Source organism: Thamnophis sirtalis, unplaced genomic scaffold (assembly GCF_051295495.1).
Source record: "Thamnophis sirtalis isolate CommonGarterSnake01/CBP01778 unplaced genomic scaffold, rThaSir2_p1.2 scaffold_7, whole genome shotgun sequence".
NCBI classification, from domain to species: Eukaryota; Metazoa; Chordata; class Lepidosauria; order Squamata; family Natricidae; genus Thamnophis; species Thamnophis sirtalis.
The window spans coordinates 72,473,681-72,500,673 of NW_028261387.1; the positions used below are offsets into that span (position 1 = coordinate 72,473,681).

General features: G+C 38.9%; 1 protein-coding gene across 1 annotated transcript; it reads left to right on the forward strand.

The window, feature by feature from the left end:
* The first annotated feature begins 2,657 nt into the window (after window positions 1–2,657).
* On the forward strand, window positions 2,658–25,900 carry SDC4 (syndecan 4). Its single transcript, XM_014054576.2, has 5 exons — window positions 2,658–2,812; window positions 21,814–21,958; window positions 23,349–23,398; window positions 24,243–24,429; window positions 25,676–25,900. Exons 1-5 carry the CDS (start codon window positions 2,744–2,746, stop codon window positions 25,825–25,827), a joined length of 603 nt encoding a protein of 200 aa, XP_013910051.2. The 5' UTR covers window positions 2,658–2,743; the 3' UTR covers window positions 25,828–25,900.
* Window positions 25,901–26,993: the final 1,093 nt, after the last annotated feature.

Consider the following 26,993-nt stretch of genomic DNA (forward strand, 5'->3'; position numbering starts at 1 on the left):
ACTTACAGGTAGTCCTCAGCTTATGGCCAGGGTTGGGACCAGAATTTCCATTGCTAAGCAAGGTGGTTGTTAAGAAAGTTGTGCCTGATTTTATGACCTTTTTTGCCATGGTTGTTAGGTGAATCACTGCAGTTGTTAAGTGAATCATGCAGTTGTTAAACGAATGCAACAGTTGTAAATATTTACCAGTTGGCAAGCACTTGACTTTGGATGAGAGAGAGAGAGAGAGAGAGAGAGAGAGAGAGAGAGAGAGAGAGAGAGGGAGGGAGGGAGGGAGGGAGGGAGGGAGGGAGGGAGAGAGATTAACACCATGTTGTCTTACAGACAGCAGAGATAGTTAAACAAATAACCAATAATGAGATAAGTTTCAGTTCTCTGTGACTGGAGACACAACATTGGGCGATCAGCTTTGTAAAACTATTTGTTGCAAGTAATGTGGAAGATGAAGAAGTAGGTGATGTTAGGTATGTGGAACCTTTCACCCTCCAGATCAGAGATTTATAACTTCCAGGAGTGAAGAATGCCTGAAACTAGTAGTTCAGAAGATCCAACAAATCACATTCTCCACTAAGCTGCTGGACTGGCTTTCAGACCAGAGTGTAGAAATATTTTCAACTTCTGCCATTGCTTCTTCATATGGCCTCGTGGAAATCCCCCGTTCTCTCCTCCAGGCCTGGTGTGAATCTTTGAAAGCAATCCTGCCAAAAGCGTCTTCCAAACCTAATTACAGTAACCTTCCACAACCTATACATCTACAGGAACTCTTTGCGCTTCAGTTTGAGACGCAGAAAACACAGATTTATCCCCAACAGCTTGTGCCTGTCTTCAACAGTGAAAGGACACTGGGCAGAAAACATCCAAGCAGCCAAGAAGGTCCACACACATTTGCACTATTCAGGTGACCCTGAGGACACAGATAAACCTCCTAGTGGCCTCAAGGACTCTCTGAAAGAGTGCAAATGACCAGCTGCCTGCAAGGAATATAAATCCTTCCATTCCCCACTATCCAGTCAGAGCCGAAGCAGCTTCTTGGATGAAAAGTGAAACATCTTCAAAGAAAACAAGAAAGTCCAGTTGCCACCTTGGGACTTTTACAACTTGGCATTTTTTAGATGATTTAAAATGGATGTTTCCAGTCAATGTGCCAAAAAGTAGACTAGCTGGGTACTCAGGGAGCAGCATCTCCAATGCATCTAGAGCAGGATTTCCTACACTGTGAGCTGTATCTCCTTTGGGGAGTGCAGAAAGATTCTGGAGAAGAGCTCCTGTTGCTAAAATAAATCCACTAAATCAATACAGATTTACTGTATTGTTTTCATTCTTCACTTGTGTTCATGTTGGTGTTTTTATTTTTATGGGAGGTGTGTACATTAAGGTAAAGGTTCCCCACGCACATATATGCTAGCTGTTCCCGACTCTAGGGGGCGGTGCTCATCTCCGTTTCAAAGCCGAAGAGTCAGTGCTGTTTGAAGATGTCTCGGTGGTCATGTGGTTGCTATGACTAAACGCTGAAGGTCCACAGAAAGCTGTTACCTTCCCACCAAGTTGGTTCCTATTTTTCTATTTGCATTTTTACATACTTTCGAACTGCTAAGTTGGCAGAAGCTGGGACAAGTAACGGGAACTCACTGTTATACGGTGCTAGGGATTTGAACTGTCGACCTTTCTGATCGACAAGCTCAAGAGTCTTAGCCACTGTGTGTGTACGTTAGAGGTAGACTAAAGGGAGATGAAATGGCAAAAGGTTTAAGAACCCCTGATCTAGAAGGAGACCAGGCCCTGGGGCAGTGCCCCTTATTTCCCAAGTGTTTTGAAAGAAATCCATACAATTACTGCCCCTATTCTGTATCTTGAAAATTTTCCCAGAGAACTCGAAAGCAGCAGCTCATTGTGTAAATTACAAGGCTTCGGCTGAGCTTGTTTTCCAAATGTTTTGACATGGAACACAGGCAGTCTTTGACTTACAACAGTTCATTTAGTGACCGTTTGAAGTTACATCACTGAAAAAAGTGACTTATGACCGTTTTTCACACTGGCGACTGTTGCAGCATCCCCATGGCCATGGGACCAAAACCCAGATGCTCAGGAACATATTTATGGCCATTGCAGTGTCTTGAGAGTCATGGGACCCTCTTTTGCTCCTTTCAGCAAGCAAAATCAATGGGGAAGCCAGATTCACTTAACAACAGTTACTAACTTAACAACTGCAGTGATTTATTTAACAACTGTGGCAAGAAAGGTCGTAAAATGGGGCAAAAGTAATTTTGCAGCGTCTCACCTAACAAGAGAAATTTTGGGCTCCATGTGGTTCTAAGTCGTAAACCTGTAGTCCAAGAGCGGGGCAATATCAACAACGAAGCATCCTCCTCCATTACTCCGTGGTGTGGAAGCGACACGTTTCTGTATCGCCCGCTGGCGGCCAGTTCTCCCTGTCACACTGAAATAGGCGGACGACCCAGACGGGCTGTTGTGAAAGGCCGGGGTACAACACGCCGCACTCGGTACGTGCCTAAAAAGGGAGCGAGAGGGGCGGCGCGAGCAATACCAAAAGGATCGCGAAAGCAGGGAAACTTCCCGCCGTCCGCCCTTTGCAGCGAGAGGGGGGCCTCTTCGGCTCCTCCTCGACAGAGAGGCGGGCCGCGAAGGGCCGCCTATAAGAAAGCCGAGCGCCGACGCGGGGGGGTTACATCGGATTCATCGCGGCTGATTTCGCTCCGTGCTCTTCGCCTCCTGCAAAAACGCCATGCAACTCGCTCGCCTCGCCGGCCTGTGCGCCGCTCTCCTGCTCGCCGTCAGCGTGTCTGCGGAGTCGGTGAGTGGCATTGTCCGGGATTTGCGTGGAGGAGAAGCAGGAGGAGGGGAGAGCAGCAAAGGGTTGGCGGTGGGGTTTTTTTTTTTTGTGGGGAGGGGCAGTAGGGAGGGAAATTAGCTCGGCATTGCCCGGCCTTGATTTGTAAGCCTTTCTCGCTGGCCGAGATAGGACGAAGTTGGGTACCGAGATCTTCTTCGCCCTTGATGGCTTTGCGGGTCGTCATGGGGGGAAAAAAGGAGATCGCCCTTTACTCCCGGTGCCCCGCCGGAGAGAGGGACCTCCTTCCCCCTTTTTCTCAAAAGAAATCCGCCCCTTTTTCTCAAGTAATCCTCTCCCAAACTGCCGTAAGCCCGAGGACTTAGCACAAACGGCGGACTAGAGAGGAGACGCTGGGCTAAAAGCCGGAGCGAGTCGCCCTTTCTTCGCTGGAAGTTAGGAGAGAGAGAGAGGGGGGGGGGGAGAGACGCTGCAACCCCTAGTAGTTTATTCTCATTCGGTCTTGTATTACTTTTTAGCGCAGCGTTTGCTTAACCCGCGGCTATCTTCTCCGTCCTTTGAGCGTATACTACGATTAGGGAAGGGGGGGGGAAACTCCGGCCCCCGCCCCCTTCCTCCCCGCTTGGCAATCTCTTCCTCGTCCTTTACGACCAGCGGGATGGTTTTCATCATCTCATTGACTGCCTGGTGGATTCCTGGCCTCTCCCCCCCCCCCCCCCAATGTTCTCAGAGTCTCCCAAGTACCAGCACAGTTTGGCAAACAGCATGCTGTGTTGTTGCCTTATTTAGCACTTCCTCCAACTCATAGCTGTGGAATGAGTAACCGCTGACCCAAAGCCTGGCTCTGTTGCAATTCTCCATCGTCACACACAACCCATTAAGTGAAATTCCCAAGAGTCTGACACATTAGAGATCTGGGGTTTTCCTGTAAATCTGAATGGGATCCTTTGCACTGGATGCCTTCCTCTTCTGCTTTTTTTTTTTTTTTTAAAGAAAAGAAAGCCTCTGTTTTGCTTCTCCTTTCCTCAGTTATTTGGTCAGGCTGTTTTATCCTCTGGCAAACACTCTTCAACCTTTGACCTTGCCAAACACTGGTCTGCCTGTTGCTGATTTCTCACATTTGGTGGAGTGGTTAGGCTACTGGTCTAGAAATCTGGAGAGTTGAGTTCTAGTAACAACCCTAGCCAAGAAAGCCAGCTGGATGGGGGGGGGTGTCACTCTCCCTCAGCCCAACCCACCTCCCAGGGCTCTTGTGGGGAAAAAACAGGAGGTGGAAGTGGTACTAGGCATGTTCGCCACCAGAGTTACTTATAAAGTAATAAAGGCGTGATAAAAATCTAATAAAATTCGTTAAAGCTTTGTGCCTCGTTAAAGCTTTGTGAGGAGGAGATGGTGGCAGATTAGTTGCAACTTGCTTTATAAGGTTATGCTGGGAGAAGATCATAAAAGTTTGAACAGCAGCGTAGCGGAATAATTTAGGCTATATTACTTCTGAACAGCCTGTACTTAGGAAACGTTGCTTACATTTTTTTAGTAACTTGAGTGAGGGACTTCTTTGTATTTCTAGAGGGGAAGGGTGATGTTTATAAACTCTGGCTTGATGCTTAATCCCTCCCCTTTATCTTATTTCAGATCTGGCTGTATTACTCCTTTGCCAGTTTAGTTTTTGTCCTGCTTTCTTGTCTGTTATTTGAGCTTTTGCCTGTAATTGTACTGTGATGTTCTGTGATCTTCTCCGGCAAATTGTTTTTGTTTTTGCTGGATTTGGGTATGGATTGCAGTAATCTGTAGACTTCAGAAGCATAAATATTTTAACCTTCTTGTACTTGCTGCTTACACTTCTTTGCCTGATTGCTGCTTACACTTCTTTGCCTGATTAGACAGGCTGAAACACAGTACAGTTTGATATAACTCCCTGTTCAAAGACTGGCTGTGTTAGAAGCATCTTGTACCTGACAAAATCAAAGAAGACTAGCTTCCTTTTGCTAGCATCTCCAGAACTAACTTTCCCTAACTAAATTCTGCATTTAGTTAGTGGAATACAAACTTTCATTTCTTAGTAAAGGATCTGCGTTGTTTTTTTTTTTTTAATAAGCAGTAGTAATTTGTAAACTTTTCATCAGAGGCAACATTCACTTAGCTTAAAAATGCAAAAAGTCTTGGCCTCAAAACTGATTAGTCTGAGAGAATTTCAAGATAATAAAGCATTTCTGAAATTGATTACTTTTGTGTTAAACATTCCTGCAATTTTCAAAGGTTCTGTTGATGGTTTCTTTAGTCTTTATTTAGTAAAGTATGTACGTAGTTACCTAGCTTTTCAGAGGGAGTCCTAAATACTAACCTTAATTTTATGGAACACTAAAATACATGAGAGGTTCCCATTTGTTTTAAATGTATCCATGCAGAAAGTTATATGAATCTGAGGGATGATTTTATTGTCTTATTGGGTTAGTAAAAAAGTTCAGAGATTTTAACTACTTGGTATTCTGTACCAAAGATCAGAAAAGCCGTAGCCTTCTAGAAGATGCTGAATTGCCAGTCTCAGCAATTTAACCAATGCTGAGGGATGCTAGGAGTGGTAATTCAGTAACATCTGGATTGTGATAGATTACAGGTACTTCTCAATTTAAGACCACAATTGAGCCCAAAATTTATGTTATTAACTGAGACATTTGCTAAGTGAATTTTGCCCATTTTATGACCTTTCTTACTGCAGTTGTTAAGTGAATCACTGCAGTTGATAAGCTAGTAATACAGTTGTTAGGTGGATCTGGCTCACCCATTGTTTTTGCTTGTCAAGAGGTTGCAAAAAGTGATCACACGACCTTGGGGCACAGCAGTGTCATAAGTATGGGTCAGTTGCAAAGCATCTGAATTTTACTCACGTGATCATGGGGATGCTACAAGTGTGGAAAGATGGTCATAAGCCCCTTTTTTTCAATGCCATTGTAACTTTGAATGGTCACTAAATGAACTGTTGTAAGTCGAGGACCACTTGTACCTTTTCTATAAAAGAATGCCTTATATGGTTGAGATAAACTGAATTAAAATTACTATCGCCCAATCTGTGAAACATGTAGTCTACTTAGTCATTTTCTCCCTGACTTTCTGTTTTTTTGCTGAAAACTGTTTCAGATTCCTCGTGGGCTATTCACCTGACATATTTTAATAGCGGTCTGATTGATTAATCTCTATGATATGGGTTTACCTACAGTACACATCTCTGGTTTAATGCTGCTTTTTACTTCTTATTTTGCACAAATTCTTTATGGAAGCCCCCCCCCTCCCAAGGATTATAATGGAAGGGTGGTGCATGAATCATATTTTCTAGTGCTGTGACAGTTGGCATTCACAAAGCCTTGCTGTGGGGAATCGGATTGTGTCGTAAATGCAGCATGCCAAGTTTTTTTCCATCTTGGTGTTCAGGCAGTGTTAATTAATTTCAAAAAAATATAAGAATCTGGCTGAGTTTATTGTTTTGAAAAGTAGTGCAGCATTATTAATGAACAAACCGGTTTGTCCTGTCCTGCTGCCATGGATCCCTCAGGCTTGTTCTTTCTACTCTTTCCCAGTTTTGTTTTCTGTCTCTCATAATCAAATCAGCATTGTTAGCCTAAATATGTAATTTTATTTCCAATCTATAACATGTGGTTCAGACAGGCTGAAACACAGTACAGATATACCTTCATTTGGCCAGTATGATATAACTCCCTGTTCAAAGACTGGCTGTGTTAAAAGCATCTTGTACCTCGACAAAATCAAAGAAGACTAGCTTCCTTTTACTAGCATCTCCAGAATATGTTTAGCAGTGAATGGCCAAATATTTTATGCTGTTCTTGAGATTTTTCTATAGTTTCTAGTCGTTTAGCATGTAGGGGATATGTGACAGGAGGCAGAGCATGCCATAACATTAAAAGATGGTTGGGCCTGTACCATCCAAAGCCATCAACTCACATCTCCAGAATATGAGAGCATCGTAAATCTTTTAAACATAGAGGAAAGAAATATTAAATGAAAAAAAAATGTTAAGAAAAATGGATGTTTGTTTAGTTTTTATAGGTTATCTTAACTGGCTTCAATCTTTGACTTCATAATATAACAATTAACAATTAACTTCATAATATAACTATATAACTATTATGGCAAATGAATTGTTTAGACGTGTTCCCACTTTAATAGAAGTGTAAAGTAATAGAAACAACAAATAATGAAGAAATCAGCAAGACAGTGGGATAATTAAGGCTGAGTACTACGTATATAGTATACCTACAAAGCTATAATGTTCTGGGACCATGGTTTGAATAGGGCACAAATGGCTAAGTTCACATAATGCAAATGCAGTCACTGGATTCACACAATATATAAAAACAAAATCAAAGAATTGCAATATGATTTTATATTTGTGAACTTTAACTTGGTTGTGTTTGAAGGAACATTAGATCTTTTCAGGCATCCTTTCCCTGCCACTGGGTTATAGGTCACACATGGTTTGGGGTGAAATAAGTAGACCTAACAAACTTACTGGGTGCTAGAAGACTGGTAACCATCTAAGACCCACTAGTAATTTAATATAAGTTGAGTAGAGCTACTAGATCGTGGCTGCCAAAATTGGAAGACCATTAGAGTTTATTGAATTTTTTGGCTGCCAAATGATTGTCCAGATTTTTGTAACTTTAATTTAGCTGCTAGCCCATTTGAATTTTATATCGAGCAACAGAAAGACTATATTTTCTTGATTTTGTAGTAAACTAGGGTTGAATGCAGGTAGAAAAGTTGCACAAAATTGGGGCCATTATAAAATACATTTCAGAATGTTGATATTGTGTTGTTTTGGCTCAGTTTCATTGTCAATCCTGTCATCCTAAAATTGAGTTAGCTTTTTTCATATTTACTAGCAAATGAATTAGGACCTGATTTATTATATTGTGGGACTTCAATATCGGTAAGATACTTTTATGTCCACCTGTTCACTGCTATCACTTGAAACTGTACCACTTAACCACTTGTCAAACACCCACTGTTCTTCTAAGTGAAATGCTCAGAATTCTTGAGTCTAAATGTACGGCTGCGGTACTGTAAAACTTTATAGAGAGGGGAATGGCACCATAGAAAGTAAGTGGTTTTGGCTGAACCCTTCCTAGGAAAATTCTTGCTATAGTTGATATGCCTTGCTCTCTTGGCCCAGTATGTCACTATGGAAAGTCTAAACATGTGGAAAAAGTATGACGTAGTACTGTGGCATATTGATTTTGTCTACAACTTGCTACTTGAGATGGAAGATGACACAGTGGAAACAACTCCTGGCGGGTAAAGACAACCTCCTAGTGTTTTTTTTTTTATGTCACATAGAAAATGGAGGAAGATATATTGCAAAATTAGCAGCAACAATATTTAATGAAGGAATACATCCTATGTTCATCTGACCTGAAACCTTTTGATGTTGTAGAGCAGGGAAAGCATAGTTAGGAAATATTGATTCTGTCAACTACAGCAATGGAATGAGGAGAGAGGATCTTGTGTGATGAACTAGCATCAAGTCAACATGTGTACAGAATGTAAACAAGCATCGTGAAAACTCAGCATTTCTCTTATCTTTTTGTAACTGTTGGCATTGCTATGAACTAGACAGGGAAGGTAAATTTTCCCAAGAGATGTTCGACTTCCTAGCATTTGTTATTGACCATTTGGCAAATTGATTAAATTTGGAAGTAATAGAAGCCCTCAGACAGATTCTAGCAGTGATCTGCCATAGAATGTAAATCTGAGGGGATTCAAGAAGTTCAGCACTTTCCAATAGAGCAGAGGTAGATTCTGCAAATAATTCCCAGCAAGATGTGTCCGTAGTTATTATATAAGGTCAGATTTGAAAGCATCAGTGCTCAGCATGAGAACTTAATATTAGGTTTTGCGTTCCTGTTGATATAAAGAAAATATTATGTGCTAAACTTGTTGAACATCGACTTTTCCTCGGGCCAGAAACACAGGAGGGTTGCACTGCCAATTTGCAGCAGAACCTATCTATGGAGGTGTGGGAAAATAGCAGAGTGATCATTTTCAAGCAACTGATTATCTTAGATTTAATGGTTTTCTTTTTAAAAGCTTTAATAAGACTTGCCTTTTGTAAGAATACTGAAACTGAAGAGGAATGAACCTGGATAACTTCAATTCTGAAGAGAATGATAAATGTTTCTTTAAAAGAAAAACCGTATAATATCTTTTATATGCAGACATGCATTGCAATTCTATATACATATCTACTTGCAAGTAATCTTCTCTGAGTTTAATTTGGCTGACTGATAAGAGGTTATGGGAATGTGGGAATGTGGAGAATTATGTGAAATCTATATCACTGCTATGCGCTAAACTTTTGTAATATATTATGCACACCTTTTACATATTTTTATGATTATATGCTAAGACTGCAATACAAATGAAATTGAATCAGTGCTATTTGCCTCTGAAAAGAACATTCCTTCTTAAACTCATTATTCCTAGTAAGTCAAGCTTTCCAAACAACTTGACATTCTCAGAAGTTTAAGTCACATATAAGATCTGCTGTAATTGCTAACTATTCTCAGAAAAATGTTGAGAGTTAGTATTTACAGCTTCACTAAGAAGCAGTCCACTTAACACACATTGTTTTTTCCTAGATACGTGTGGAAAAACATGATCTCTCTTTTCAGTCATGCCAACATGTATATTTTTGCTGTAACCACCAGGTCTCCTTACTGGGTAATTTCACATGAGTCAATTTCTTAACTGTCCTTATTTCCACTTCCTATAGACAAAGTGTCATTAATGTTAATACTATACCAGTAGTGCAATACATTCTACTCGTTGGAGTTACATTAGGAAAAGGTTAAGTCCTTGTTACAAGGAGTTCACAATCTATCAATCTTCTCCACCTTGCTCTTTGTAAATGAGACATCACGGTGATAATTAAATGAGCATAGCTTATGGAAACTCCTTGTTTTTTGGGAAGCAAACACACATTTATTGTAATGACTACTTAAAACTCCTCAGATGAAGGCTCATTTGCTCCGCCTTAATCAACATTCTACAGCTGGCCAAATGTTAATACCAATGTATTTCATTTAATCACTTAACAGATTTTGCTTTTAACCTTGCATTAGGCAAGAAAAAAAAATGGGAGGGGGGAAGGGGGACATGCACAGTGATTATCTGACACAATGACCTCTGGACTCAGCAAATGGGGCACTGATGTTCACGAAAGCAGGTATTCTGAGAACCTACTGTATCAATTAATGGTTAGCCTTTCTAATCCAGCCTTGTAGTGTCATTCAGCAAAAACGTTTATTTATCGGGGCCTCTTTTCTGAATATAGTGGAAAATTCAAAAGCATTGTATGCAGAAATTTACAAAAGTTAAATATGCTGTGGACATTATTAGTAGATTTCTATTTGAGACATATATAATTTACATGTTTGACGCTTGAGGTGGTTTTTAATTAAAAGGAAGAATCTGCAGCCCTACAGAAAAGGGATCTAATTGTATCTAATCAGGGGATTTGAAGGAGCTTTTTTGTGGGGATAGGAAAAGTAATATTTCTGTTAACAATATGGGCATCCTTTGGGTAAAGTAAAACTTCCAGGATTTTCAATGAGGTATGTAGGTGATCCTGTTTGACCACCTTGCCTAATCTAGAATCTTAAGATGGGTCAAAACAGGTTAATATTTGGGTGTAAATGCACTGGAAGATTATTGCTGTAGACCAGACTAATAAGGCAAAATGCATCCTGGAAGAAGGAAATGACAAAGTATTCTTGTATCTTGCCAAGAACACTGCACTGGATACATCTGTGTAAACACCAGAGGTTGAACTTGACTCCAAAGTAACTTAATTATTTTTTAAAAATGGAATAAATTATTATTTTTGTGGCAATGTCATCATAAAAATGTCCTTTGAGAACTAGATTCCTGGTGACTGTATGGACATATTTTCTAATTTTCTAGCCATCGCCGCCTTCTGGGATATTTTTTTTCAGTTTTTCAGTCTAACCTAGGGTCCTGAGATTTCTTAGTGGTTGACATCTAAATGTTCAAAAAGTCCAACATTGCTTAACTTTTCCAAGTCCTCTCTCCCAAATTGGATAAATGCTGTTTTTTGAGGCCATCTTGATTTAAAATGTTTATGGGAGTAAAGCAAGAAAATAATTATCTTTCTCGACTTGAAAGTAACTTCTGCTGTTACTACTAATGCATCTGTTTGCCTAATTAAATATCTCATTTTATAGAATGGGATGAACAGTCTGTCCAGATATTATTGAACTGGAGTTCCCAGTAGCTCTGGTTAAAGTCTGGGGATTATAGTTGAGGAATTCTGGGAACAAGAGCCACACAAGTTTCTAACCTAACTTTAACCTTTTAAAATCATGAACTAGATTGGAATCATTACATGTAATGTATTCATGTATTTAAATATCTATTTCCTAGGGATAGTGATAGGGAGATTTACATCAGTCAAAACTGATGATTTTGCAAAGCAAAATTAACAGTAAAGGTCACAGGCTATATCTTAATTAGTTGCAAATTAAAAAAAGTTATGCTAATCTTTAGACGTCCTGATTAGATTAAAACAGTTAGCATGGATATCATGCAAGAATTTAGCTGTACAAACAAGCCTGGATTATCTTCATAGTATATCTGAATACAGCAGGGATGGGTTCCTGCCAGTTCTAACTTCTTCTATAGAAGAGGTTCCATAAATCTATTGTGGCATTTAGAACCAGTTCCAGCTCCCTCCCTCCACCCATCCGCACATCATCAAGATGAAGAGTGAGAGGAGGAATTCTGGGAGTTGAAGTCCAGAAGTCTTAAAACTGTCAAGTTTGAACACCCCTGGGGGTTTTTTTCTAAAGGGTTAGGGGTGCAAGGGTCTTGTAACTTGACAGCTTTAAGACTTGCATGTTTCAAATGCCAGAGTTTCTGAGCCAACATTTTGGTTGCTAAGCAAGAGCGTTGTTAAGTGAGTTTCACCACATTTTACAAGTTGGCCATGCCTACCCAGTCACATGGCTGGCAAGCCATTCCCACCCGGTCACATGGCCGGCAAGCCACTCCCATCCTGTCACATGGCCAGCAAGCCACTCCCACAAAGCAGGCCACATCTACAGAAGAGGGTCTAAAATTTTTTGAAACACACCACTGGAGTACAGGCTAACTACATCTGAAATATCCCAGATATAACAAGTGAAAGCGTGCCAGACACTTAAATAATTAAGTCAAGCTTTCTTGACACTAAAAAGTTAATCTGATATGGCAAACTAATTGACAGGCATAACTTTAAAAATAGACTAAGCATGGAGGTAGAATGATTCTTTGTGCTGAAAAGATTGACGTTAACCTCAAATCAAAAGGTATATAGTCAATGGAAGATCCAAGCTACATGTTTCTAAGTACCAGTTGTACCCAGTACACATTTTATGCTCGTGTCTAATGGTATTTGGTTGGGCACTATGAACTAATGTATAATGCTTGGTTCTGTTCTAGCATTTAAGTTTGTAACTTTCTGCAATTTAGAATTGGTTTTTTATCTCATTTGATAACTTGGATCCCAAGCTATATACCTGGCTGGGTCCAAGTATACTACTGATATGCGAAATCAATGTCATCTCTTTCTTTCTCTTACGTAGCATGACTTTGGACTGCTTATACTACGTGGATGGTCTCCGGATCAATGCTTTATTTACCTAAAATGCTACTTTTAAATAATTTAAATAAGAAATTCTAGCTTTTTTTCTTCTTAGCTTGCCTATTCTGTTAATTTCCATGTTCTTGTAATTCACACATTCAGAATGAGCTCAAGTGCTTCCTGGAAAAGTCTAATGCTGGGAAAGGTGGAAGGGAAGAAGAGAATGACCTAAGATGAATGATTCCAGTTAGAATGGAAATGGGTGCAGTGTTGGAAGACGTTAAAGACGAAGTTAGGGGCAGATCATGGAGGAAATTTTTTGCGGACATTAGTGGTTGAAAATAACTTGAAGGCACATAATCCAAGTGTTCTAACTCTCTGAGCCCATAGGATTAATACCCATTCAAAAGTGACTTTATTTTAAAATGTAGTTTGTATTCTGACTAGCTGGAGGGATGTGGTGGAGGTCTTGCACAACAAGGCCTTTTGTTTGATACCTACAGAGTTGAATCGGTGCATGACCATAACTTCAGCCGAGTCTGCTGACAGAAGGATTCTCTGAACTTCCTTACAACTGTGGAGTCATAGGACTGAATGAACTGATACTTCTCTTTTCTTGCTTGGTGTTCTTGTTGTAAGATTTAACCTTTTACCACTTTACCCAAAACCCTTAGCAAAGGGTTTTTTTTTTGAAGGAACTTCAGGAGTCAGAGCAGATGTAAAGATTACAAATTTTCCAAATGGTCAGCAAGTCTCAAAGCAGCATTTTTGTAAACGGGGGATTTGAAAACCTAATGTATGGCAGAGCACAAGATTTACTTTGGCTGAGGCACCCTCTGGACCACATAGGCTGCCAAGAGGTTATGTGGTAACTGCAGGAGGGGAGGGGAGGGGCTGTGGGAGTGCCAGGTTTGCCCATCGGGGCTGCCGTTAGAATTCTCTCAATAAGGTTCTGTCCAAATAACACACAGACTGTTAAGTCATGTTAGGTAAATCTGGTGAGTTTATTGCTACAGTAAAGCTGCCCTAAACCTTGTCAATGCATCTTGGAGACCTCCAAGGCCAAAAATTAATTGTTTAATTAATAAATATTTAATTAATAAACTTTTCTCTTGCTAGTTTTGGAAGTAATTAGACAGAAGAGTTGTTGTAGTCCCTTATAAACTGTTGGGATGGTAGTTATGGTAGCAGACATCTGGCTCTTAAGTTCTAGTCCTCAGTTAACCTTTTCTGTATCCTGCCACTGTCAAAACACTGGCTAGTAACACATATCAGGCTAAAAACCATGTTACAAAGTGAAGGATTTGGCTGAACCAAAACTAATATATTTCATGACAAACCTTTGTGCTTTTGAAGAGAAAAAAAACAGGGTAATGCTTTAGACTAGATTAACGGATTGCCTTAATTGTGTGCACCCACAAGAACCTGCTTAACTCTTGTTCCACATATACTTTAATTGAAATATTTATACTGGCAAGCCAAGTTTCTTTAATGGAAGGTTGTCTATTGATGTCTTGGATCCTCTGTCCAAAGACTCTAAGCCTTCAGGGAACCCTACATGTCTTTAAAACAATTTTGAAAATCAGGATGAGGTAAAAGAAAGACATATGCACACTTTATGGAATTATATCCCTTCTGGAGTTATAGTCATTTTAATAGTTTTTGCCATTTGTGTATGTAGGTAGAGAATTTTTGCACTTGAAATCTGGGTCAATTGACATAGAAGTATCAATAGCTTAACCAAAAGGAAATTAGACATGATCTTGCTTTGCAAGCTTGGATGAAACAACTTTTGCATTAGGAATGATAAACATTATAACTAAAAATTTGTATAATTCCTGGCCAAATGAATTATAATCCAAGTGGTTAAGGGATAGATCATCTGGGGGATTTATATATGCTGTACTTTTAGAAGAGCATTACTCTGCAAATTGAGATGGAAAACTTATTTCTTAAGCATAAGGAACTAAAAATGATTTTCCTCACTATTATATAATATAATACTGTCTGGGACTTCGTGATTCTTTTTGTTGGTTTCTTGTGCTATCAGCAGTTATTTTCAAAAATTCCATGAGCAATTGCTTATAGAACATTTGAAAATAAAACATGATTATATAAAACATTTTGGCCAATTAAATATACATACCGTAGCAATGTTTGCCTGGCATTCCTCCCTGTTGCTACTATAATGCTCAAAATCTAAAGAAAATGCCCAAAGTTGTTAGTAATAATATGGTTGGTTGCATATCTGCCATGTTTAGATTGGATTTGACATTTTCATTTTGTTGTTGTTGTTGTTGTTGTTATTATTATTATTATTATTATTATTATTATTAGTAGTAGTAGTAGTAGTAAATTGCAATAAATAAATGAATATATGTACAGGAAAAACCTTCCAACATGATACTTGCTGAGTTGCTTTCACCCCAATAAGAGAGCTGCTTCTATTTGTAGTAGAGCCTCTGAATCAGAAGCGGAATTCGTTTTGTATTTCTTCCATGTCACCTTTCACACTTTTCAATTTTCTGCTCAAGGAGCTGCAGGAAGAAGAATTGGCTTTAATCTCCCCCCCTCCCCTTTATCAAAATATTTGCTCCTAGGATCTCTGCATTCAAATCTGTATGTGTCTGGCGTGTGAGAAAATTAGGAAGGAAATGACACAAGTGTGTCTTAATCAGGGCTTTTCTGCCATTTTAATCCAATCTTGCACAATCCTGTTCCATTCACCTACAGATTGGATTAAAAATGAATAGCCCTGAGAAAGACACACTTGTCTCAGTCCTTCCTAATTTCGATAAAGTCAACAGATACTTAGCAAGATAAAATACTTTGGAAGACAATTGTCGTTCCCCCCCCTCCCGCTGTGTGTAGGAGGGGGGCTTGAGTTTTCTGTTTTCTCCAGTCGTTCTGTTCTGCACATTCCTGGGAAATTGAACAAACATGGCCGAGCTGTATTATTGCCCACCTAAGTAAACAGTTGAATTATGTACCATTCACAAAAGAGTGCCCACGTGAGTGTGTGTGACCGTGTCTGGGAGGGAGCAGGGTGTTGTTTTAGATTTAATAGGATCCATTCCTCCCACACCTCCTATCTGAGTCAGAACAGAATCAAGAACTAGCATGTTTGAAAAATCAAGACTGGCAAGGATCATACTGCCATTAAAGTCAATGTTTTACTAGCTGGAGAATTGTTTTTAAATCCACCTGTCATACATAAGTGCTACACCCCACCAGAGAGTTTTGCATCTTCATTGGCTACCATTAGGCAAGATCATAGATGAGGCAGTTCCCCAGGAAAGAAGCAAATTAATTCACCTCTCTTTGTCCCCTTGGCAACTTAACAAAAATGGTAGCTTTCCTAAAAGTGTATTGTCACTTGAACTGGCCAGATACTATAAAAGATATACAGATTTGCCATACACACTTTTCTGTTTGGGGTACTGAAAAAATAAATGTACTTCTGCAGACTGCAAATTGTTAATGATACAGCGATACTTCATTTTCTAAGCTTCTTGGCTCAGGATTTGGATGTGAAAATATGCACTAGATTGCTGTGGCTGTTTTGCTTTCTTTGCCATGTACACATTAATAAGGATTAAAGAGAATAATCTGAAGTTTAATTATTCGTCTTACTGAAAATGGCAGAAAATGTGACGTCTATAGTAGGAAATTCTGATCTTCGGTTTCGGACAATCCTTGGATAGATTTGAAGATTTCAATCATAGACTTTCTTTTGCTAAAGCCACAAATAAGATTTCCCCAGAATCTGATTGTTTTCAGGATGATCTGCAAGTGGGTGCTCTGAATTATTACCAGGTCAGTCTGAAAAACAACAAACTGGTTATTAAACTATAATTTTTGAGTAGATCCTAAACATTTCAAGTCATGAAAAAGAAGCTATTAGGTTTGCTGGCTTTCCTGAGAGTCGTATCAATAAACGTATCTTCACTCTCTGCTCTAATTAATACTATTTTTTTGCATTATTGGGCACATTAGTTGTACAGTTAACTATCAAGATTGTAAATATTTATATCTTTCTGCAGTTTAATTCCTAACTAGCAGCTTCAAGGCATGTTTGTGTGCTTGCACAGATTTGTGGCTGGTAGCTGAGAAGTAAATCTTTCAGCGATTTGTAGGTTAGAAAATCTGCTTCTCCACCCCTCTGCTCCTCCCTATGATGTTTACTAATCTCACTTGGCACTCAATATGGGTAAAAGCTGCTTAATGCTCAGAAAATACACTGGAACTGGATTAAATGTAGAAATGACAGACTCTAGTAGCTAAAGGATTCAGCTGGAGAGTGGATTAAGAGCCAGGCTCAAGGAGACTGTCAGCTGCAAGAACTCCTTTTCCATCAAAAACCTTTCTGGCACATGTATTGTGATGAAGTCATGGTGGAGTTTTAAAAAAACCAAAGCCAGCATCTATATATCCTGCTAACCATATGTTCTGAACCCAAATAAGGCGCTCTCTCTCTCTCTCTCTCTCTCTCTCTCTCTCTCTCTCTCTCTCTCCCTCTCTCCCTCTCTCTCCCTCCCTCTCCTTCCCTCCCTCCATATGCATATACATACATACATACATACATACATACATACATACATACATACATATCAGGTCATAGCCAGTAAATCAAGTACACCATCCCCATTCCTCTTCAAAAGAATGTGAAAGCTATAGAAAAGAAAAGAATGTATAGCAACTCTGTTCCTATCTAGCCTTTTTTTCAATGCAGCATATATCTAGTGAATATTTCTGGTACAGAAAAAACTGATAACTGACAGCCTAATGGATCCCATGTAAAATTGCCAGCTTATTTTACAAAAAGCAAATTTGGCAAATTTGGAGGACTTTGTTCAGGCAAAGCAAATCATTTGAAACTTGGGGCTCTTTTTAAAGAAGAAAAGCAATGTTTACATATCTCTCCCCCTCCCCTCATGCTTTTCCCCTTTGAGTTGAATATTAAGAGGACCAGATGAAGTTAGTCAAGCTGATTGCATATATACTGCCAATTAAATATTTACTGGATATTTACATATACAAATATGTAAAAACAACTTTTATAAAGCTGAAACTCTCAGTGTGGAGAAAAGTAATACAATAATATATATCAGAAAAGACAGCCAATATGTATTTAGATTTAAATATTAGATGTATATCCTGTCTTTCATCTGGGAGCTCCATATATCTTATCCTATCCTCCTACTTTTCCCTCAACAACAACAACAACAACAAAAACAAAAAACCCTGTAAGGTAGATTGGGCTGAGGGAATGAGTGATTGACTCAAAGTCACACAGTGAGCTTCTGGGTCTCCTTCCTCTTAGTCAAATACTTTGACCTCTCCACCATTGTGGCATTAAAATTCCTGAATACACTGAATTGTGTAATGAAAAGTGCATATGGGGTGTGTTTTGGAGAAAGTGTGTGGTCTATTCATACAAAGTTTGTAATAAACTTGGTATTACTCATATAAAGTACATTGTTCAATGCTCTTTATGTCTCAGCATTGTCTTTCTGAGTGAATCCTATTTCAAATGAAAACTTTGTTCACTTATTTAATCTGGTTATTTAGTTGACCCTTTGTCTGGGTTTCTTGGTACAGTAAAAAAAATAAGTCATTTTTTGAGTTCAATTCTTGTTGAATTCATGAATATACCATTGTTCTTTGCAGAATGTATATATCAAAATTTGAAAGATGGTGGCAATGGCATTGTGATGAATCATCTTACAGATTTTGACAGCACATACATGGACAGATGGACCCTTGTGGACATATCCATGTGCTAAAACACTGAACCACACACTAATCAAACAGGCCAGATTTGGCCAATATAGTAAAGGATGTATTTTGTATGAATGTAGCCACTGAGACTCTCATTGACCTGATTAAATATGTTGCACAATCCCAGTCAAAACAGTGCAGAATATATGGAACTGAAATAAGATGAAGGATTCTTTGGAAGCTAAGATCAAGAATAAATCACATGGCAAAGGAGCAAAGAAATATGGCTGTCTTAACAAGGCAGATCTTGCTGTGACTAGGCCTTCATCTTCTAGATCACAGGTGTCAAACTTGCAGTTTCACTTTATCAACACATTATGTATCATGATGTTTTTCCCTTTCGTGGAACGGGGTCGGCATCTGGCACATGGGCCACTAGTTTGACACCCCTGATCTGGATGGTGAAGATGCCTGACTTCAGTCACGATTGAATAACTACACTCAAAGTACTTTGTAACCTGTAATTAAATTTCCTAAAGAGACTTTCAACATTATGTTAAACAAATTGATTAATAGCTAGGTATTTTAAGGTATCCTTTACAAGCTTGGACTTTCATATTTGCAGAAAATGAGATGATGTTTTTTTTAGTAAAGAGGCTATTAAATGTTCAGCTGATTTTCCCTTTAATGTACCTTTTTGAAAGTGGATTTTCAGCACTTACTACACCCACAACAAAATCTGAAAAGAGTCTGAAAATTATGATTACTACTTTAAAATCATTCTAGGAGTTGACAGATCTCATTAGCTGCAAGATAATGCATGCAATTAAATCTTTTTATTCAAGGCATTAAATATAAGTGGGAAATATTACTAAAGCATGTTTTATGCCAATATTTATATTTTTCTTTTTTAAAAAAGTGAATATTCTACATATAGTGTATGTATACATGCATGCATGCGCGCGCGCACACACACACACACACACAAAATATTGATAGCCTAGTTTTGATGGACTTAAAATTTGAGAAACACATTATTTTGAATGAAGTCTTTGATTATTTGTGCCCAATTTTACCACTAAAACCTATCTATACTCTTTCAGTTAAACTCCTATAGTAGCTAATTAGAAGCCATGTGATTATATATGTCTGGTCCTTGACCTTGCTTATCCTCTGTTAATACACACACCATCTATTGTTTTCAACTCTTTTCTTGTAATAAAATCTATTCAGCCTTTTCAAATCTCTTATCAGCAACAAAATGACTGTTGAAGAAAAGTTGCATTGATGAGTCAATAAAGTGAATGCAGTCTGAGTTGACATATAGGTGTGTCCCTTGTGTCTGTTCTGCAGAGGACAAAAGTGAATCACAGTGTATGACTTCATGAGTGATATGCACAAAGACTTCCCTGGCATCAGAAACCAAAACTTGCCAGCAAAAGACATCTTATTTGCAGAGTTCTGATCATGCAAGATTTATACAGAGCCTCTAGATCAGGAGTGTCAAACTCAAGACCTGGAGGCCAGATTCGGCCCGCGGGGTGCTTAGATCTGGCTGCGGAGTTGCCCTGCAAACAGTGAAGGACCGGCCCCTGGTGCCTCTGTCAGTGAAAACAGAGCTCAGGAGAGCTGTGTGTGGCCCTCAAGAGCTTCTTTTTTTTCTGGCAAAGGGTTGCAGGAGGCCATCACAGCTGAAAATGGAGGTCAGAAGCCCATTTTTGCTGGCAAAATGCTCGGGCCACCACAGGCGCCCCCAGCACGAGTAATATTGAACTGGCCACACCCACCCCAGCCCAAGGTCAAACACAACCCTGATGTGGCCCTCAATGAAATAGAATTTGACACCCCTGCTCTAGATTCTGCAGCTGGGCATAACGCCATACCTTGTTGTTTTGGAATTTCTGAAGCCATTTGGCAGCCTCTGTAAGTGGTACTGGGCTTGTATCAGGTACTTTGATCTAATTCTCAAAGCTGTAATTCGACACATAAACATTCCAGAAGGACATTCTAACGGATGGTGCAACACTTTGGGACTGTGGATAGGAGAATCTGAAAGGCTCATTCTAGTCCTCTATTGTTCATTTCTCATTCTCCACACCACAAGCTCTCACTACTGCTGCTGCTAAATAAATGGATTAAATTATACTTGCCTGCAAACCCTTGATACTTCTGTTCAGGCAGATGGAGAACTTGTTTTCAAAAGCAAGGCCACAAGTTATCAAAGTAACAGAACTACCCACTGATTTTGGAATGGAGTCGCCTGCAATTTTAAATTGCAATGTCCCAGTCGCTGCACTATCCAAGGTTCAGTGGTATACAGCAGGAAGTGGGCTTATCTCGTAGCACTGTAATACAGGTCCTCTCTTGTTCCTTGAAGGCACAAGGCAAATGGGCTCTGATAAAATCGTGTAGTTTGACATCTCAACCTTGGCAAAGTCACTTTGGCTTTTATGTATTGTAGAGCAGCTTATCTGTTGTAGCAATGCTAGCATTATATCTAGCTGTTACTAGGCCCCAGCATTGTAGCTTTTTTAAAAAAAAATTCAAAGGGAAGTTACTGAGTTTGCTTTATAAAGGGTAATGTTCTTAATGGAACACTTAATTCAAGTGAGTTAATATTTTTTTACAGACTAGCCCCTTTGATCCTCTTGTCAGCTAAATTTTCAGATTGAGGTACAAACAAATCTATCAGTTTTAACTTGAAAGTAATAGTCCCATTTAAAAATATTTACTATTATATTATAGGTAAAGGCCTCAGAGAAGTAAATAATTTTCATTAAATATATCTGGCTTCAGACATTAGCATTCACAGTCTGAGGAAAAAAAGTACACTTGGCTCGTTACAAGTAAAATAAAAGTTGGTTGCATGATGTTTGGCAAAAAAGTGAATTGCTGACAATGCTGTAAGAAAGTCATTCCATTTTGCCCACTGTATTAAGACTCACTGGGGAAGAGCCTAATGCTGGGAAAGATTGAGGGCAAAAGAAGAAAGGGACGACAGAGAATGAGGGGGCTGCATGGAGTCACTGAAGCAATAGGTGTGAGCTTAAATGGATTCCAGAGGATGGTAGAGGACAGGAAGGCCTGGAGGAACGTTGTCCATGGGGTCGTGATGGATCAGACACAACTTCGCAACTAACAACAACAACAAATCAAATCTTGTTTCCATCTTTAAAATTATCTATGGAGGAATGGCAACACAAGTACAAGAAGGGCAACAAATTATACTACTACATTCTTTCCTACTGGATCTAGGCTTTTAACAAATTATATCCTGTTTCTAAGTGATGCCCTGACAATCCCAGCTTAAATCCTTGTCCATAAAAGAGTTTGAATGGCATGAATATTGCTCACTATACAGTCCCAATTAGTTATATTACCAATCTTACCCCCCTTGCTACTTTCTGGAGAGGTGCCAATGTTTCTGTTTTTTCTGTAAATCTCTAATAATCATTAATTTTCCTGTTGTTTTGGCATATATGAGGCTCTCCAATACTGGAATTTGGTTGTGTTCTGAGTCAACAAATCAAGCTTAATTAAAACCACCGTTTTGAACCTCTCCTTGCAAACCTTGTGCTTGGTCATTGGTCTTCAGTTGTTCATTTCTTTCTCTCTGTCTCTCTCTTTTTAGGTGAGAGAAACGGAGATTATGGATCCAAAACTGAACATAGAGGAATTTGCATCTGGTGACTTGCCAGATGATGAGGATGCAAGGTCAGACTTAACAATTGATTATGATGAAGGTGATGAGTTTTCAGGTTCAGGAGATGAAGAAGGTAGGTCTTTCTCAGAACTAACTTTTGATCAAATTCTTGTTTTGTTTTGTTGTTGTTAACTATGTATCAATGGGAATGGTGCTTTAATATGTAAAAGACCATAATTCATAAATCTGAGGTTACATTTCAACTTAGACTTACTGTGCTGCTGTTTACTTTGCTGAATACCATTTGTCTAATAAATTTGAGATGACAGTATTGAATTTCTTAGCTTTGACCTGGGAATGTATCTATGCAAAAAGTTTCCTCAGCTGGGTAGAATCCATCAACTTTGGAGAACTTACTGCTTCATATTTTCTGATCATTCAAATGGAATCCACCTGGTTCACATATTTAATTTGTAATGCTTCCAATACCCTTGTTTCCACATGCCCAGCAAGGGGAGAGTCTCGTATTATATGAATTTCCTAAATCTCCTTTCAAGAAAACCCACTATCCTCTAGATCAGGGTCAGCAAACTGTGGCTCTGGAGCCGCATGTGGCTCTTTCCTTCCTCTGCTCCGGCTTCGTCACCGGTCGGCGCCATAATTTTGAGAGGAGCTTCCGGAGGGGGGGGAGGGAGAAAAGCACAGTGCGCCAGGAGAAGACTCTATGGCAAGGGGAAGGTTTTCCAGTTGTCTCCACAATTGATAGGGCTTTCAGTTATGACAGGTAGAGGGAAAAGTATGCCGCTCTAGGAGGAGACTCTAAGGTGGGGGAACTGAACTTCTGGTCAGCTCCAGAAATGAACAGGGGGCTTCTGGTTAGGACCTTTATGGCTCCCAGCGTTTTCTTTTCTGTGGGAAACGGGTCCAAATGGCTCTTCGAGTGTTTAAGTTTGCCAACCCCTGCTCTAGGTTAATTTGATATGGTTTTAACTCTCTTTTTTTTGGGGGGGGGGAAGGCTTTTGATATTCCATTGTATTATCACTTTTTTTTGAAGATGAATTCCCCCCCCCTTCTCTGTTTTTATCTTCTGTTTGCAACTAATCTACAAAGTGGTCTTGGTTCTTCCCAGATTCTCAACACAAACTCCTTGCAACAACACATTGCCCTCATGTACATTGTGTTCTCAAGAAAAACAAACTCTGAAACTAGCACACTGCAAGTTGAGGCAAATCTGGTGGTTAATATGAGTCAAGGACTCCTACCACCTTCAAGAAATGGGTGTTTAAAAGAACCAGCAGATTCTCTGCAAGGCAAGCCAAAATACATTCTGAGTGACTTGTAATTCAGGTCTTTGTAACTGGTTGCAAGATCTAGTGAGACGGAAGTATTTGATAGAGGAGTGTGTATGATCTGGTGCAAGCTAACCAAAAGAACTTGAAAGATTAAGCTAGAGATTGTTTGAAATACTGCATTTCACAGTTTTAATATTAGCAAAGATTAAATATTGTTTTATTTCCTGTAGGTTATACAGATATGGAGGATAAAGTGGTTTCTGCCACCGATAGCACTTTGGTAGGTATTTCCATTTGAAATTGAATTTCTGAAGCAGCTGGTCATTGCTTTCCTACTTTTCACCATGTAGGATCCACTGAAAAAAAAATATCTTCAGTGCATTAATAGTAGCATGTTCAAATCACAGAAAGTGTAATAACTCAGTTTTACTCTGGACTGGTTTGATTATACTTCAGAGTACTGTGTCCACTTTTGAAAAGGAAGATAGAAAAGTAAGGTGTGAGGATCATAAAAGGGATTGAAAACCAAACCCTGTGAGTAAAATTGAAGGAAATAGAATGTTTCACATACAAAAGTAATATCATTTTCCAAATATATAAATGTCTGTCCCTTGCAAGAGGTGGAAACTCTGTTCTCAGTTAAAACAAAAGGCAAAACAAGGGATAATGTATTGAAATTAAAGAAAGAAAGAATGAAATTAAAGAATGGAAACCTAGATGGATTATTTTGAAAAATGTCCTGACAATAAATATAGTTAAGCAATAGAGCGAGTCTCCTTAGAACTTCTGAAGTTCTTCTCTAGTGCTGCGGTTGGATAGCCAACCACAGTGTTTTTCAAAGTTGGCAATTTTATAATATGTGAATTTCAACTTCCAGATTTCCATAGCCAGCATGTTTCTGGGAGGTGGACTCTAGTTGTGTACCTAACTAATTCCAAAAAAGAGCTGTTGTGTTTTTGGGTCAGTCTCCATTATATTGCCTTCAAATGTGTGATCATCCCTAAATAGAAACACTTGGAATAAGGGTAGCAAAGTCTGGCTTTTTAAAACGCTCAACAGCACTCATTGTACTACTGCTCTCAACTATACATTAAAGGTAGGATTTACGTTCTTCTCTTTACTAGGATTCCATGGACAACTCTATTCCTGACTCCAAAAACAATGCCAAGGATGAAATTGAACCAGCTGTGGTAGACAATGAGATTGTTGTTCCCAAAAAATCATCTCCTGAAGGAGAAGACGTGTCTAACAAGGTCTCAATGGCTAGCACAGCCAATGGGAGCATCTTCGAGAGAACAGAAGTGCTTGCAGGTAACCATCCTATGGATGGATGGATGGATGGATGGATGGATGGATGGATGGATGGATGGATGGATGGATGGATGGATAATCTTGGCTCTCCATAACTAAGGAAAAGGTCATGCTTTCCGGAGCATTTTTTTAAAATCAAGCATGTTCCATACAGACACAAATTATAATTCTGCAGTGCTAAATTAACCAATTAACCAATTTTATTGTATACATTCTATACAATGACAATAAAGGCTATACTATGCTAGTTTTAATCTAAAAACAAAACCCAGAATCGTTTTGAGTACTGGTTTAAAATTACTTTTTCCCAGTCTCCATGGCTATCGTTTTAAAAAAAGTGCATGAGGCGTTAGGACATATAAGTTGAACATTTCTAAGGAATTTGGTGTTCAGTGTGCATTGCTGCTTAAACCAGAAGGGGCACATTTGATTAAACAATGTAATAAAAACTAAAATTGTCTGATAAAAATTTCCTCCCACTATTGATGATCCCTGATCTTCACAAGGTTCAGAGAAGTGAGTTTATTGATGGAAGCTTGTCTCAGCAGGCTTTGTTGCTCTGCTACTTCCAGAAAAGCTATTGCATCTGCATAGTAACCTATGTTGATCGATTCTGGATACATGAACGGTTCTCTAGAAATTATGCTGGGGTTATGCATGCAAGACTTTGGCAGATCACATCCATGGATAAGTGCAGCCCTCTTGACTACTGGATGGAGGTTTTGGAATACTGAAGATCTACCATATACTCCAATGTCCTCCTCATTCCAGGATAATTCTGGAAAATATGAATTGCAATATAATGGCTGCATATCCAGTCATTATCCAATGTCTTTTCCTAGTCCCCAACATTTAATATGTTTTGCTGAATGGCTGTTCATATAGTTTTCAAAGCTAGATTTAAAAAAAACAACCATTTCCTGTATGACTAGAAGCTTTTCAGGATCATTTTCCAGGCATCCGTTGTTCGACTAGAAGTGTGACAGTAGCTTTGCTGCCTTTATTTGCTTTTGGGTACTTTTCAGTGTAAACTCCAGTTTTATATAGTGGATGATGATATTTATTCTGAGTCAGAACCAAAGCAGGATAGAAAGTGGTTCCCAGTAACTATTTGTAAAATTGGCCGTGGTAAAGTTGCACTATTGGACAGAATCGGAATGTCAGTGCAGAGTTTTTCAAGTTCCCATGGTATTTATTCCACCTTTCTCTTTCTTTTTTCTCCTTCCTCCATCCCTTCCCACTTCAGCTCTTATTGCAGGTGGAGCAGTTGGGCTCTTGTTTGCTGTCTTCCTCATCCTGCTCCTAATCTACCGCATGAAGAAGAAGGATGAGGGTAGTTATGACCTGGGCAAGAAGCCCATCTACAAGAAAGCTCCTACAAATGAATTCTACGCCTAAGGCTTGCCAGTGCTTGATATACCAACTCGGGCGTCCCAAATAGACTTTGTAAAAAGAAAGAAAGAAAGAAAAAGCATTTGGACCATGGACAAAATGCTCTGAAACAAATACTCTTTTTGGATCTAATGTCAAACTGTTCGTTTGTTTTTTTTAAAACCCTCCTTTCCAGCCCTTCCTACTAACGAATGAGGATATAAAATAAATAAAGCATTCAGAATCCCAGGACAGGGAAGGGAAACCTCACACAGAGTAGCGCGTGCTTTAAAAATGGAAAGGAAAAAAAAATCTGTTGCATTTTATATTTGGGTGAAGGGGGTTGTATTATGAAACTCTTGCATTTGGTTGCAGTGCTTCAGCTTACCTTGTTTTACGGAAAGTGTTAAAATGGGCTGACCCATAGCCAGCTTAGGGATCACAAAAGATGTGACTCACCACTGTCATTTTTTTTAACAACAAAGTTATTTATGAAATTTCCTACACTACATGCATCATAAATTACCCTGGGTCTTATTCAGTTGCTCTGCCTAATAGTTTGGGCCTTGCTGTGAGAAGCGGCCATATGTAAAGAAGGATTTCCTTCTTGGAGAGCAAGTACTCCATCACCTATAAAAGCAAATTGTTACAGGAATATCACGTCTTCCATTGTGTAATAGGATACTTTTAGTGAAGAGGGTTTCACTAAAAATGTCAATAGCTGCCTATAAACTCCATCAAAGTACTGCTTAATAAATTCATTTATTTTACATTTTATAGTCATTCATAAATATTTCAATTGTAGCTGCTCCCTGTTGCTCGACATCTTTCTACCAAGGTAGCATTTCAGATCAATAATTGAGAATGTTTCAGCTTTCTCCGTTCATATCATAAATGATACTAACCAAGAGAAGAAGATATTTATGTATGTTTTTCCAAAATAAAAGCAAAGATGTGTTTGTTTTAAATAGAACTATTTATAGTTTCCAAGATGGCTGCTCTGTTTTGGGTAACTTCTTTTTATATGTAAAACACTAATATAATGAAACGCCTAATGATTGTGAAAACTATTTAAGCTTTACTCTGTGTATTATATATATATATATATATCCTAGATGCAATAATCTCTGTTTAGAATTAATGTTTATGTGCAAAATTGGTTTTCTCTGAAATAAGTGTAATGGGGGGGGAGG